Source organism: Pavona decussata, unplaced genomic scaffold (assembly GCF_977016875.1).
Source record: "Pavona decussata unplaced genomic scaffold, jaPavDecu1.1 SCAFFOLD_67, whole genome shotgun sequence".
NCBI classification, from domain to species: Eukaryota; Metazoa; Cnidaria; class Anthozoa; order Scleractinia; family Agariciidae; genus Pavona; species Pavona decussata.
In genome coordinates, this window is record NW_028145486.1 from 4,008,518 (window position 1) to 4,022,463 (window position 13,946).

At 41.6% G+C, this 13,946-nt stretch overlaps 2 protein-coding genes across 3 annotated transcripts in view; one reads left to right on the forward strand and one right to left on the reverse strand.

The window, feature by feature from the left end:
* Positions 1–44: 44 nt before the first annotated feature.
* LOC146478170 (RNA-binding protein 28-like) lies at positions 45–8,510 on the forward strand. 2 transcript variants are annotated; one of them, XM_085112903.1, is made up of 6 exons: positions 45–234; positions 1,899–2,108; positions 2,869–3,543; positions 4,114–4,557; positions 6,228–6,492; positions 7,279–8,510. In XM_085112903.1, exons 1-6 carry the CDS (start codon positions 69–71, stop codon positions 8,225–8,227), a joined length of 2,709 nt encoding a protein of 902 aa, XP_084969029.1. In that variant the 5' UTR covers positions 45–68; the 3' UTR covers positions 8,228–8,510. The 2 variants fall into 2 exon arrangements, with proteins under 2 accessions (XP_084969029.1, XP_084969028.1); XM_085112902.1 differs by having other exon boundaries at positions 46–234; positions 2,866–3,543.
* Positions 8,511–8,640: 130 nt separating this feature from the next.
* LOC146478171 (uncharacterized) overlaps positions 8,641–13,946 on the reverse strand; it is a 36,728-nt gene continuing 31,422 nt past the window's right edge. The window contains exons 8-13 of the mRNA XM_085112533.1: positions 13,350–13,653; positions 12,313–12,533; positions 11,577–11,898; positions 10,492–10,712; positions 9,273–10,076; positions 8,641–8,875 (exon numbers count right to left, since the gene is read on the reverse strand). Of these exons, the coding sequence (XP_084968659.1) occupies positions 9,785–10,076; positions 10,492–10,712; positions 11,577–11,898; positions 12,313–12,533; positions 13,350–13,653 (1,360 nt within the window). The 3' untranslated portion in view covers positions 8,641–8,875; positions 9,273–9,784. The remainder of the gene's footprint in view (positions 8,876–9,272; positions 10,077–10,491; positions 10,713–11,576; positions 11,899–12,312; positions 12,534–13,349; positions 13,654–13,946) is intronic.

A 13,946-nucleotide genomic window follows, 5' to 3' on the forward strand; every position in this document is an offset into this window, starting at 1 on the left:
GCGGCCTTCATCTGAATTAATATGGTGATTGTATATGAATCCTGAAGTATCCACTTAATAAATCCAACATGGCGGACGACAACGCCGACAAGGAGAAATCGGAAGGTCGCGCCGTAGTTTCTCAAAAGGTGCTTTTTGTGCGCAATCTACCTTTCTCCACGACTGATCAAGATCTTGAAAATTTGTTCAGTGAGATTGGACCTACCAAGCGTTGTTTTGTTATCCGTGATAAAGGTAAGAAGCTTTGTAACCTTCTGCACGCGCACGTGGACACGAGTTTGGATTGCGAAGTCTCAAGTAAAGTCCAAACTGCATTCTTTTCAGATTTTGTAGTCTTTGTCAATAATGAAGTAAACAGAGAAATCTGCCTCTAAAAACCAAAATAGTATTGAGGTCAGAGCAGTTGTAATCTTGATTACGAATTGCAGATCGCAGATGAGTGAATAATTTGGGTTTTACGTCTCTTGTTGTTTGCACGTGAAGCTAATGTCTGGGTCAATTCCAAAAGCGATCATCCCCCCCCCCCCGGGCAAGCCCCCGGGCATTTGACTTTTTTAAAAATGCCTGATCAAATTCCCCTCTATATGGGCCAATTTCGAGGTCAAATGCCCCACTGGTTGGGGCTAAAAAGTCATCGTGTTGGTTTTTTTTTTCTGTATTCGCTAGCTCTGTTTATATAAAAATCAACGAAATTCATACATTAATAAATTTAAAACAATTTATTATTAAAGATAACGCATAACATCACATATGAAACTCAACTAACAGAGAGTTTAACGATATATGTACCGATACTCGCTTTTCCTTTATATTAAATGTACATGAAGTTTGCTAATACGTGTGATAACAAGAACAATGATAAAAAACACTATGTTATGAAACCTAGACATGCCTACAAGTCGAGCTTCAAACGCCGAGCAAAGGGAGAACAAAGCTTGAGGGAACTTGGACATACCACTGAAAATGAGAAGCGAAGGGCAATATGTAACCCCGCCATGCCAAAAACAATCTCAGATATATTTGTTGGAACGCTTCTCTATGGTAGTATTAAATGGCTTACTACATTAAAAACTGTTTGACGCAAAATATACGAGTAAATTCTGGCTGTGAATAAAGCATTCCGACAATTTATGCGACCGCTGACCAGCATTTTTTCAACGGGTCAAATGCCCGATGGGTCGGGTTTCTATTCGCGTCAAATGCCCCACTATGTGAAGCCGAACAGGGGTCAAATGCCCAGGGGTTGCCCGGGGGGGGGGATGATCGCGCTTGGAATTGACTGATACATTATCTCAAAAGCTAAGGATAGCAACTTCCAGAGGTTCCAGGTTCGATTCCTAGAGAGACCAACACTCATGCCGTACCTTTGTCTGAGTACCTCAGCGAAAACTCCCTGAACTTTTTGGCCGATCCATACTCTGTTCATTAATTCTTCAAATCCTGACCTTATTTCAGACCTAGTGTTTGTTTATCTGAAGCAGTAGGGATTTTCATGGGTTCATTTAAGCGCTGAAACTCACACTACAGAGTTCATTCTCTGAACCATCATTTGTGTCCTTAGTGCTAGCAGCACAACATTCATGTGTATTTTTCATATTCTCCTTGCCAATCTTCCACAACTTGCTCCCATAATGATATGGCCTCATAGCTCAGTTGGTAGAGCAATGGATGATAAAGTCTGGAGGTTGTGGGTTCGATTCCTGCCAAGGTGAAAGATTCAATATTTCCCTTGTGTGATCTCCCATTTCCTCACAAGGGCTAACAATCAGAAGGAATTTTCATGGGTTCATTAAGCACTTTAACTTACACTGTAGAGTTAATTCTCCACCAAACCTACCAGCAGTTTATTTAGCATTACTGGTACTGTCTGACCATCATGGTTATTTCTATTATTTTAGGAAGAAAGGGTCTGTGTCGCGGATTTGGCTATGTCACATTTGCTCTGGCTGAAGATGCAGAAAAAGCCAAAGATGCTGTGAAGACATTTGGGGGAAGACAGCTTAGTATTTGTTTTGCTGACAAGAAACCCAAACATGAAAAGAGGAAACTTGAACAGGATAGAAATGTCAGTCATGGTGATGATAGTCATGATGATGGTGATAACTCAAGTGAGTACCGTAATCGGCATATTTAATTAAGAACAGTGTATATTGTCTTGATCAGGAAAAACCTCATTTGCATTTACTTTCAACACACAATTTACATATGTGGCTTCTAGTCACACGTGTAAATTGTGTGTTGAAAGTAAATGAAAATGAGGTTTTTCCTGATCAAGATGATGTTGAGTAATACTTTCTTGGCTTCGATAAACAAAATTTCACAGAGTGTATATTGTCCTGCTAACTTTTTTTTGTAAACAACCAAGGCAAACAAAACATTGTTTGAGTATTTGTAGATGCCTAAGTGAGATGCGAGATGTGACAACATATACATGTTGTTTAATGTCAAAACCCATACATGTATGTAGATTAATGGCAGCAGGTTCAGTGTAACATATTGGTAGCAGGAGTCAGTTACAGGAGTGTATCTCTCACAGGTTAGTCTACAGTCTCAGTAGACACAAGCCACCTTAATACTGAAATGTGGCTGAGGAAATAAATGAATCATAGTTGATGATCCATAATTTAGCTTGGGTGGTGTTTCTTTTGTAATGGTGAAAATAGAAAGGCTATTTTCATTCTTTTCTTCATGGCCTTTTAACTGAGGAGGAACATTCCATCTATCACCTTGATCCACCATCATGAAATCTGTTCCGTAAATTTAAGCGTTGCTTTTACACCTTAAATTTGGTACTACATGTTGTTTCCAGACATGTTGTTTTTTTCACAGACATGTGAAGTTGAAATATTTCTTGCTTTGTTACAGTAGATACCAAAGATAATGGAATCAAAGATGTGTCCTCTTCAGAGCTAGACAACAGGCCACCAGAGAAGAGATTCAAGCATGATGAGCAGAAAGAGAAGCCTGAATCACAGAGAAAAAATACAGGAAATGAAATTGGAAGGACTGTAGTGATAACCGGGCTTGCCACCGATCTTAATCCCAACCACATCAGAAAAAAGTGTCGCAAGATAGGCACTGTAGAAAAGGTTACATTTCCAGTGGAGGACAGGGAAAAGCCCACTGCGTTTGTTGTCTTTGAGACCCACAAAGATGCCAGAGAAGCTATAAAGAAATTGGCAGGCAGGGTTTTTAAAGGAAGCACCATCGAAGCGTTACTTCTCTCCAGAGAAGGAAAGATGCCGAGTCAGAAATCCTTGAAGAAGTCGAAAGTAATTGTGAGAAACTTGTCATTCAAGTGCAAAGAGGAAGACTTACGGAAATTTTTCTCACAGTTTGGACAGGTCACTGAGGTACACATTCCTACCAAGTTTGAAGGAAAGAGAAAGCTAAGTCTTGGTTTTGGCTTTGTTCAGTTTTCCAGTGTCCTAGAGGCTGCAAAGGCCATCAAAGAATCAAATATGAAGAAGATTGTTGGCAGACCCGTTGCTGTTGACTGGGCAGTGGCCAAAGATGTTTATAAGATGAAAAAAGGCCACGAAGGTTGGTACAATGTAAATACGATCTTCATAACCTTTTTAGTAGAAGTCTGTTGGTCAAGAGACTTGTTTAGGGAGTAGTAGATCTAGATTTTTGTGTAGAGAAATTGTTGTCATTGGTGATGGTTTCACTTCTCCAAGAAAAAGATTTGTAACCAAAGAGTATTTTGACCAGGTTTTATCAGCAGTGTGAAACAACGTTTTCTCAAACTCATTAACACCTTGTGAAGAGAAAACAAAGGAAATCTCTACAGTGAAGCAGGTTTGGATGCATAAATTTTGGTGAACTTTTACTTTGAATTTCTCCTAGAATTAGTAATAGTTTGAAGCTTTGTCAAAAACTCAAAAGAGTGTACGGTCCGATTTCAAACACCTTTAAGTTGGTTGAAAAATGAGGCACAGCCAAGTTACTTTTTTAGCCAACATGGAGTGCTTAATATATATCCACTCTGTCGTGTTTGATAATTCATATTACGTTAAACAAACCAGATGTTGGCAAACTCGAGTGAACCTCTGTTAATCCATTTGTCATTGTATTCCTATTAACTGTTGCATCATTCTAATCAAAAAATAGATGACAATACTGAAAAAGAGAAAGTTGAAATTGAACATGAAGAAGAGAACACAGTAGAAGAGGAAGGAGACAGCGGGGATGATGCTTCAGACAGCGAAAACGATGTCGACTCGGATGAAGAAAACCTCGGCAGTTCTGATAACGAAGGGGAAGAAGATGGAGAGAATGAAGACAGCGATGAAGAACATGGACACAAGCAAACTCTGAAGAAACCGCAAAAATTGTCTGACGTAAAAGAAGGCAAAACTTTGTTTATACGGAATCTTTCCTTTGATTCCACTGAGGAAGCAGTTCATGAATTGTTTGAGCAATTTGGAGAGATTGACTACTGCAAGTTAATGGAGGACAAACGGACGGGTCACAGTCGCGGCATGGCTTTTGTCAAGTTCAAAACTGTAGAGAGTGCAGAGCAGTGCCTTGCAGAAGCTACAAAGGACGGTTCAGGTAAGGAAATTAGCGTGGATCAAGGGTGGGGCCAGTCTGCAGTTTATGTAGGTCGCGCCTCGGTTACGCGAAGATCTTCGGTGTGGGTTCCTAAATTGCTCAACGTACTGGTGCACGATCATGATCTCTGGCGTAAAGCGGTGTAAGACGGAGGTAATGCCAGGCTTTACATTACCTCATAGGCGCAATGGCGTCACGAAAATTTACCTTGGCTTTTGAAAACTTCCACCGTTCAAGCGAACCTTTTTTGTCCAAAAATATCCAGGATTCCTTTCCCGGTGTAGGAATTAGAGTCTACAGGCGGTTGCAAGAACATTTTCCTGGCGTAGGCGCTTCGGCGTATCTTCGGCGCGGGACGTACACGTTATGCACCCTATGGGTAGGGTCCTAGGTGCCCTGTGACACTCCCATTGAAACATGTTTCAGTTCAGGGGCTTGTTTCCCACAGTCGGGATGATTTTACGCCGGACTCAAAAACTATTTTATGTGGGAAATGTTTGATTTTGGAAGTTAAATTTAAAAAAAAAATTATAATTTGAGCATATTGGACATGTTGACCGTTGATAAAAATAAAACATTTTATATTTTTTAAAAAAAGTGCTTTCAGTAAATGTGCCCAATATTTATTTTTTACTCTACGCTCCCTGCTGGTAAGTGATCTGTCCATGGACATTGTATGAGATTTGGGTTTAGTGGTCCACATAGCCTGCAGAACAGGCGTGAGTTTTTTGCGGTTTTTAGGCGAGCGGAGTCAAGCGCGAGGCGAGCGCGAGTCACGCACGACGGGAGCTGCGCGAAAAAAATAACGCCTGTCCGCACACCATTGTTCATGCTGTTCCAGCGTTCACATATGAACGCAGCTATCCAATTGGTTATTTGATGTCATGTGATCATGAGATGTTTCTCGATAACAAAATGGCGGTCGCGTCGTCGTGTTCTGTTGATGAAGCTATTCGAGAAGCCCTTCGTTTTTTCCAAAATTGGTAAAGGAAAAACAAAAGAAATGTGTAGGTTATTGTTAAAAAGGAAGAATGCCCTTGGAGTGTTTCCAAATGGGTTTGGAAAAAGCTTTATCTAGCAATCGCTTCCGTTTCTTCGCTGTTTCAGTACTAAACAGAATGGTCTTATAGTTATGTTTTCGCGCCCCTCCCGTCGCGTGTGACTCGCGCTTGCCTCCGCTCGCCTGAAAAACGCCAAAAAAAAAAAAAAATTCACGCCTGTTCTGCAGGCTATGGTCAATATAAATAACTTCATGGAAATATAGGCACGGGTGTTTTTTCTTTCTTCATCTAGTATTCAGTGACAAATCTTTTGGTCACGCAGTGAACAACCTTTGTTCCTTGCGTTCTAAGTTGCGCCCGGAACTTCTACTACTGGACATCTCCCATAGGCGGGCAACTCCCCTTAACAGACAGTCATGCTCCCAACCGCAGAGGGTCAGCCACACACGCGCGCGCGCACTCACGCCTTTCACCCTCCCAAAAGTGGACACCTCTCCTGAGGGGACATTTGAAGGCGCTCGAAAGTTTCCACCTGTTTGAAGGTTTAGCTCCTATTGTTTAGTGCTATGCTGTATGCACATTAATGTTGGTTGTCTTATTGTTGCTAAACATGAAATCGTTTGAGGTCGTGTGAGGCGAAAATGGTAACCTGTCACTTATCTTCTCCAGCTCTTTCCCTCGACAACTTCAAGCTGAACGTGACAAAAGCTGTAACGCGTGGAAAGGCAGCGGAACTGACCAAGGAAAGGAAAGCAGAAGGGAACAAGATTAACAAAGACAAACGCAACTTGTACTTGGCGAAGGAAGGCCTCATTTTGCCAGGCTCAATCGCAGCTCAGGGATTGTCAAAAAGTGATCTGCTCAAGCGACAAAAAGCTGAAACAGAGAAGAAAGCTAAGCTTGAAAATCCTAACTTCTTCGTCTCAACAATCAGGTAGGTGTTACTAGCTAGTCTTCGTTAATGCGTAAGGGGGGTTAAAGTTTCTAAAGGAACTGTGGTGCTACTTCTTTAGGGAGTAGAAAGGAATATTTGTTTTATCAATGGAGTTGATAACTAATGGTAAATTGGCCGTAAAGAGATTCGAGTGCTGACTTTTCGAGCGTTAGCCCTTCGTGAGAGCGAATCCAGGACATTTTCCCGACCTCATTTTTTTGCTTTGTTCGTCGGTAGCCTTTTTTTTTTTTCTTTTTTTTGACAAATAGGCCAATAACCGAGGGGCTTTTATGGTATTTATATACCACACCTAAAAAACATAATCTCATGGCGGTTCACAATTCTTCTGTTGGGTGAGATCGGATGTCAGCACGAAAAGGCACCACTGGCAGCCGCAACGTCCCCTACTCTTTTCGAACAGTGTGTGGGTTCTTTCACGTCCGACAGATTATTAGGAACAAGTGTTGTTAGACGGGACTTACGGTTTATCGTCCTTATCCGAGAAGACTAGAAAGTCTAACAGTATATGTTTATTTCGTGCGCTTTCTTCGCTAATATCTGTAACTGGTTAAAGAAAAAAAAAAGCGAACAAACAAACAAACTTGTGTAGTTTGCACAATGCATCTACGAAAACTTTTAAGATCCACCAGCAAAAGAAAACCACTGGCGATTTTACCCACGTGATTTCTCCAGCGACGGACGGACGGGTGACGTATCGGACATGCAACTTATTATGAAAGTAAAACCACTTGCAGACCTGACAGGAATTTTTTTTTTATGTTTCAGGCTTTGCGTGCGAAACCTCCCGCTTAACGTTGACGATAGAAAACTGAAAGAAATCTTCAGTACTGTGGCGGGAAGGAAACTGCATGTAAACAAAGTGCTAATCATCCGAAGCAAAGATCGCGTACACAGCTCGGGGCACGGACGATCCATGGGATACGGGTTCGTGGAATTCAAAAATCACAAGGACGCTTTGGCGGCCCTGCGAGCCACTAATAATAATCCAGATATATTTGGCGCGGACCGCAGGCCAATTGTGGAGTTTTCTTTGGAAAACAGCGTCGTTGTCAACGCGAAGGAGCGGCGATTAGACAAGGCTCAACAACGGCAGCGGCAGAGTAAGGAGGAGCATGCGCACGATGTACAACCGAAGACAAATAAGGAGAGAAGACTGGAGAGGAATCAGAAACGAAGAGAAAAACGTCAAAGGAAGAGAGAGGCGAGAAAGAAAAGAAAATTGGAGCAGACGAGTCATGGTGACGGTGGGAAAACTACTGATGACAACAGCAAAGGAAAGGCTTTGAATGACACCAAGAGGGAAGGGAAAATTACGAGTGAAAATTTGTGGAAAGTGAAAAAAGGAAGGAAGTTACCAGTTCCTACAAAGCTTGATGAAAATGATCGGCCAAATAGAGGAGAGTTTTCCTCCTTTGCAAAGTCTGCAGCAATAAACACTAACTCAGGGCCCAAGCTACGCAAGGTAAAGAAAACTTCTAAAACACCGAGGGTTATTAGCGAAAACATCCAGAAAACGGTTTCTTCATCCGCTCACTCGAACGCTAACGAGGCCGCTGGTGTGTTGAGTAGAAAGAGAAAAGGTACCCGGCGAAACGAACAGGAGAAGAAAGACGAATCGAACTTCTCAGAAATGGTGAACAAATACAAGAGTAAGCTGTTTGGGAAAGATGACAGCGAATCCCCTGCAAAACGCTCACGGTGGTTCGATGATTAAACCTCTTCGTACCTGATCAAAACATTTTGTTGCTGTATGGTGGACCTATCTCAGAGATGAAATTAAACGTTTCTTGATATCAGTGTCTTCCTGTGGCTCAGTGGTTAGATTAGCCGACTGCCATCTGCACATAGCGATAAGCATGTGTTCAGTTTTCAAATGTAGTTGGTCAGAGCGACAGATATGAGTTACATAAAACTCGATGTCGGGTGTAAATAACAGTTTTTAGAAGCGTCAGAAAATCATAATATAAATTGCATATGACACAAGTTTCTTCCCTTTGTTTGTTTGTTGTTGTTGTTGTTGTTATTATTGTTGGTTTTGTTTTTAAGCTGTATCTCTACAATGTGATTAGCGTTTGAAAGAGCGCTATTTTCAATTTTCGCTTCCGCGCGCGGGCAAAACATCACCTCATAAGCTTATGTGACGGTTTGCTGACATAACCAGCTGAAGCACTTAACAAGCATTAATTTTTGTATTCCTTCTGAGAAAATGAAGGTAAAATAACACGCACCCGAAAACGGCGGTCTAAAAAACATTTTAGACAAGTTTTAACCTACACATACATTTGTATCAAAAACGCCCAAAAGCTGGAAGAGAAATACTGAACTCATATGTACTGTAATGTCTGGCGTTAGCGCATACTCCCTACCTTAAGGACGGTGCCTACTATTGTTACTGCGCATACGTTGTGCGCATCTGGAGATACTCGGGTTTCCTATGGGTGGTGCCTACTATTACAGGGATATTTTTGCGCGCTTTAAAACTATGCGGAGAAAGCAGAACTTAGCAAGTGATTTTGGTATCCAAAAAGAAAATTGGGGGTAACCATGCATTTTTCAGAGATAATAAATCTTTAATTTGGAAAAAAGCGCCTTACATTGCTTTGTATTTTGCTGCTTTTTAGAATAATTGTTGCTTAGTTATCTCTAAAAAATGCGTGGTTACCCCCAATTTTCTTTTTGGATTTCAATACCCGCTACCAAGATCTGCTTTTCCCGCATAGTGATAAACTGTGCAAAAATAGTTCGCTATTAGTAGACACCGTCCTTAAATATTATTCACTTCGACCAAGTCTTTCCAGATTCATGCACAAGACACATACCCAACGCAAAAACCTGTTTTGGCGGGCAATCTTCCAGTATGCCCTTACGGGTATGAATAGAGTGGTACACACACAGCAGTTATAAACTCGATTACCATCCGCTGTTTAGGGAAGATGGACGGTCAGGGACTGAGAGCGGTGAACATCGAGGCTAGTCATGAAAGATTAACGGAACTTTGACGAAGGCACCTTTATTGGAATCAAAAGTATAGCTCTTGCTACAGTAGCTGTAACATTTTTGCTTTCTAGATTGATAATAATTACTACAGGGAGGGTTTTTAATTTTTCGAGTCTCATTATCGTTGATACTTCTTAAGGATTTTCAAAGATTTTGCGAATTAAGCTAAAACCTCTTCAAAACAAAAAAGTGACGTTTTCATGTGCTACTCAAATCAAAGCGTAATATTCGCCATTACATTAAGCCATTCGTCTTTGACTCAAAAACGATATCTCTACAAGAGTTGGAAATTCCTGAAGTGGATCACGTTTTGGTAACCATTGGCAACCAAAATACCACCACGCCTTTTGATTGGATAACGCGGATTGAATGACGTCACCAAAGCACCATCCAAGTACACCTTCACTTCTCCTGCTGGTGTGGCGGTGGACACTGTCACCTTTACGTTGAACCATTCGGCCCCCTTGGGGGGACCGGTAGGGCAGGCTGCTGACGTAGTTCCGTCATATCTGGGTATGCCTTTGTCAACGTAAGCCGTTTGAAAGCAACCGGGGGGCGAGTGAGGCCTGAAAGAAATTGAAATACAGAAATAAATAGGATTATTCAGTCTAAATGCGACAAAAAAGAAGGCTGTCGTTGGACAAGAAATATATATGTTGAAAGTCACAACAGTTTAGGCGTACCACCAATCTTGATTTCGTGTAACGTTTAAATCTGTTGGTGAAATCCCAAGAGTGCTATTCTAGGTGAAAGTTATTAAGCAGTATCTTGCCGTGGTACAGATTATTATGCCTTTACGTGCGAGGACAAAGTTGGGCATTCTTTTCCCAGACCAGACTTAGATGTCGACTTCTTCCGTTAAGCTTAATCATGTTTGTTACTCAGAATGTAAACTATGACTTGTACCTCGTCGGAAGTAATTAATGTTTATTCACGTTTTCTTTTCATCATCAAAAAATTAAGCAAAGACTCCATTCAAACCTGAAAAAGACTAAATCATAGTTGTCTTCATCTTCCGCGTTAAAGAACACTCCCGGATGTCCGAAGTTAACTCCATCGCGCCCAATGACGTTATACAAATCAACTGAGAGCACATAACTTGTACTTGTGTCATCATTTAAGAACGCAACCTGACAGAAGGCATCCTGTGGCCAACTTCCATGGCGAGCATCCATTTCGACATAATCTGGGAGCTCAATCACCTGCACAGAAAAACATATATTCAGGTGTGAGAGTGATGTGTTATTCCGTTTTCACATAGGCAAAGTCGGAGAAAGAAATTCCGAGTGCTCCTATCAGGAGTCGAACCTAAGACCTTCCGATTACTAGTTCGGATGCTCTACAACTGAGCTACAGGAGACTCGTGGGAGCTAAGGCCATTAACCTAGGTTTACGAGACAAACATCCTGCATACTGCTAGGATTGGAATGTCAAGAGAGGCATATGCGAAACGAAAGGGAATATGATGTAATGTTTTAAGCCTGGTGAACAAATGAGAATGATGTATTATTCAGTAATGACACAGGCAAACTCGGAAAAAGAAATTCCCTGTGCTATGTTTAAAGTCTGTCAGGGTTTTACTCTTCAAGTCCGAATACAGTTTTGGCACTTTTGATTGAAAGATCTGTTGAAGGAAGGGAGGGAGGAAGGAAGGAAGGAAGGAAGGAAGGAAGGAAGGAAGGAAGGAAGGAAGGAAGGAAGGAAGGAAGGAAGGAAGGAAGTAAGGAAGAAAAGAATCGCCTTAGCAGTCACAATCGTTACCGCTCGGGGTGCTTATTTCATTTTGGAAGCTAGAGAGGCTGCTTTTTGGGCACAGGTCTTCCTTGGGTTAAAGGCGCTCATGTCTTTTTGACAGAGATTTCTGAGAATGTGAAAGCACCTGGTAAGCAATAACAATACAATTTTAGAAAAGTCATTTTTGTCCATGGTTTCAACGTTACTTACTGCCTTGTTCAAGGTATTGGAAGGGGCGTTATACCATTGAAACGCTTTACAGTGTACTGGTTCTGTGGGGATAGAGGTAAAGGAAGACGTAAAATCAAATCTTTTAATAAGTTGGGTGTTACCTGCTTGCACCTCTTGCTGGTGGAAATTTGAGGGGTAATTTGGAACTTCCTGAAGTGTATCACGTTTCGGTAACCATTGCCAACCAAAATACCACCACGCCCTTTGATTGGATAACGCGGATTGAATGACGTCACTAAGGCACCATCCAAGTACACCTTCACTGCTCCTGCTGGTGTGGCGGTGGACACTGTCACCGTTACGTTGAACCATTCTGCCCCCTTGGGGGGACCGGTAGGGCAGGCTGCTGTTTTAGCTCCGTCAAATTTGGGTTGGCCTTTGTCAACGTAAGCTGTTTGAAAGCAAATGGAGGCCGCGTGAGGCCTGAAAGAAATTGAAATACAGAAATAAATAGGATTATTCAGTCTAAATGCGACAAAAGAAGGCTGTCGTTGGACCAGAGATATATGTTGAAAGTCACAACAATTTAGGTGTACCACCAATATTGAATTCATGTAAAGTTTAAATCTGTTGGTGAAATCCTTAGAGTGCTATTCTAGGTGAAAGTTATTTAAAAGCAGTATCTTGCCGTGGTACAGATTATTATGCCTTTACGTGCGAGGACAAAGTTGGGCATTCTTTTCCCAGACCAGACTTAGATGTCGACTTCTTCCGTTAAGCTTAATCATGCTTGTCACTCAGAATGTAAATTATAACTTGTACGTCGTCGGAAGTAATTAATGTTTATTCACGTTTTCTTTTCATCATCAAAAAATTAAGCAAAGACTCCATTCAAACCTGAAATAGACCAAATCATAGTTGTCTTCATCTTCCGCGTTAAAGAACACTCCCGGATGTCCGGTATTGACTCCTCGCCACCCGATGAGGTTATACAAATCAACTGAGAGCTCATAACTTGTACTTGTGACATCATTTAAGAACATGACCTGACAGAAGGCATCCTGTGGCCAACTTCCATGGCGAGCATCCATTTCGACATAACCTGGGAGCTCAATCACCTGCACAGAAAAACATGTGTTCGGGTGTGAGAGTGATGTATTATTCAGTATTGACACAGGCAAACTCGGAGAAAGAAATTGCGAGTGCTCCTATCAGGAGTCGAACCTAAGACCTTCCGATTACTAGTTCGGATGCTCTACCACTGAGCTACAGGAGACTCGTGGAAGCTAAGGCCATTAACCTAGTTTCATGGGACAAACATCCTGCATGCTGCTAAGATTGGAATGTCAAGAGAGGCATATGCGCAACGAAAGGGAATGTGATGTAATATTTTAAGCCTGGTGAACAAATGAGAATGATGTATTATTCAGTAATGACACAGGCAAACTCGGGAAAAGAAATTCCGTGTGCTATATATTCAAGTCTGTCAGGGTTTTACTCTTCAAGTCCGAATACAGTTTTGGTACTTTTGATTGAAAGATCTGTTGAAGGAAGGGAGGGAGGAAGGAAGGAAGGAATTAAGGAAGGAATTAAGGAAGACAAGAATCGCCTTAGCAATCACAATCGTTACCGCCCGGGGTGCTTATTTTATTTTGGAAGCTGGAGAGGCTGCTTTTTGGGCACAGGTCTTCCTTGGGTTAAAGGAGTTCATGTCTTTTGACAGAGATTTCTGAGAATGTTAAAGCACCTGGTAAGCAATAACAATACAATTTTAGAAAAGTCATTTTTGTCCATGGTTTCAACGTTACTCACTGCCTTGTTCAAGGTATTGGAAGGGGCGTTATACCATTGAAACGCTTTACAGTGTACTGGTTCTGTGGGGATAGAGGTAAAGGAAGACGTAAAATCAAATCTTCTAATAAGCTGGGTGTTACCTGCTTGCATCTCTTGCTGATGAAAATTGGAGGGGCAATTTGGAACTTCCTGAAGAGGATCACGTTTTGGTAACCATGGAAAGTGAATACTCCTCCTCGAGCTCTCAGAACAAAATGGGAACTGATGGTCGCCACCAGGACCCCACTGCGATAAATTCGCGCGGTTTGACCGTAGACTGTAACTGAGACTGGGAACCAGACACCGCCTTTCGGGGGACCATTAGGGCAGGCTTTACTCTCGACAAAGTGCACCCTTCCACAGGCCATGTATCCGGTCTGATAACAACTGGGTGTTCTGTGGGGCCTAAAAATTGTCAATTGAAATATAATTCAGACACGCACAAACACACATTTGAAAGAGAGGAGATTAAAAGGTTTCTGAACATAGCAACTATTTTTATGAGCATGGTTATTTTCGTAGTTCCACAGGGATTTATTTTTCGCTCGAATTCGCGCGGCTAAGCTTCGCTCGGGCCTTCGGCTCGGCCTGACAAATTTACTAACCTCGCTACGCTTTGTTGTTGTTGTTGTTGTTGTTGTTGTTGTTGTTGTTGTTATTATTATTATTATTATTATTATTATTATTATTATTATTAT

Excerpts from the sequence above, each read along its gene's own strand:
- LOC146478170 (XM_085112902.1), top strand. The coding sequence starts at position 69 with ATGGCGGACGACAACGCCGACAAGGAGAAATCGGAAGGTCGCGCCGTA. Across the intron at positions 4,558-6,227 it reads AGCTACAAAGGACGGTTCAG|CTCTTTCCCTCGACAACTTC; the intron begins GTAAGGAAATTA and ends TATCTTCTCCAG. Across the intron at positions 6,493-7,278 it reads TTCTTCGTCTCAACAATCAG|GCTTTGCGTGCGAAACCTCC; the intron begins GTAGGTGTTACT and ends TTTATGTTTCAG.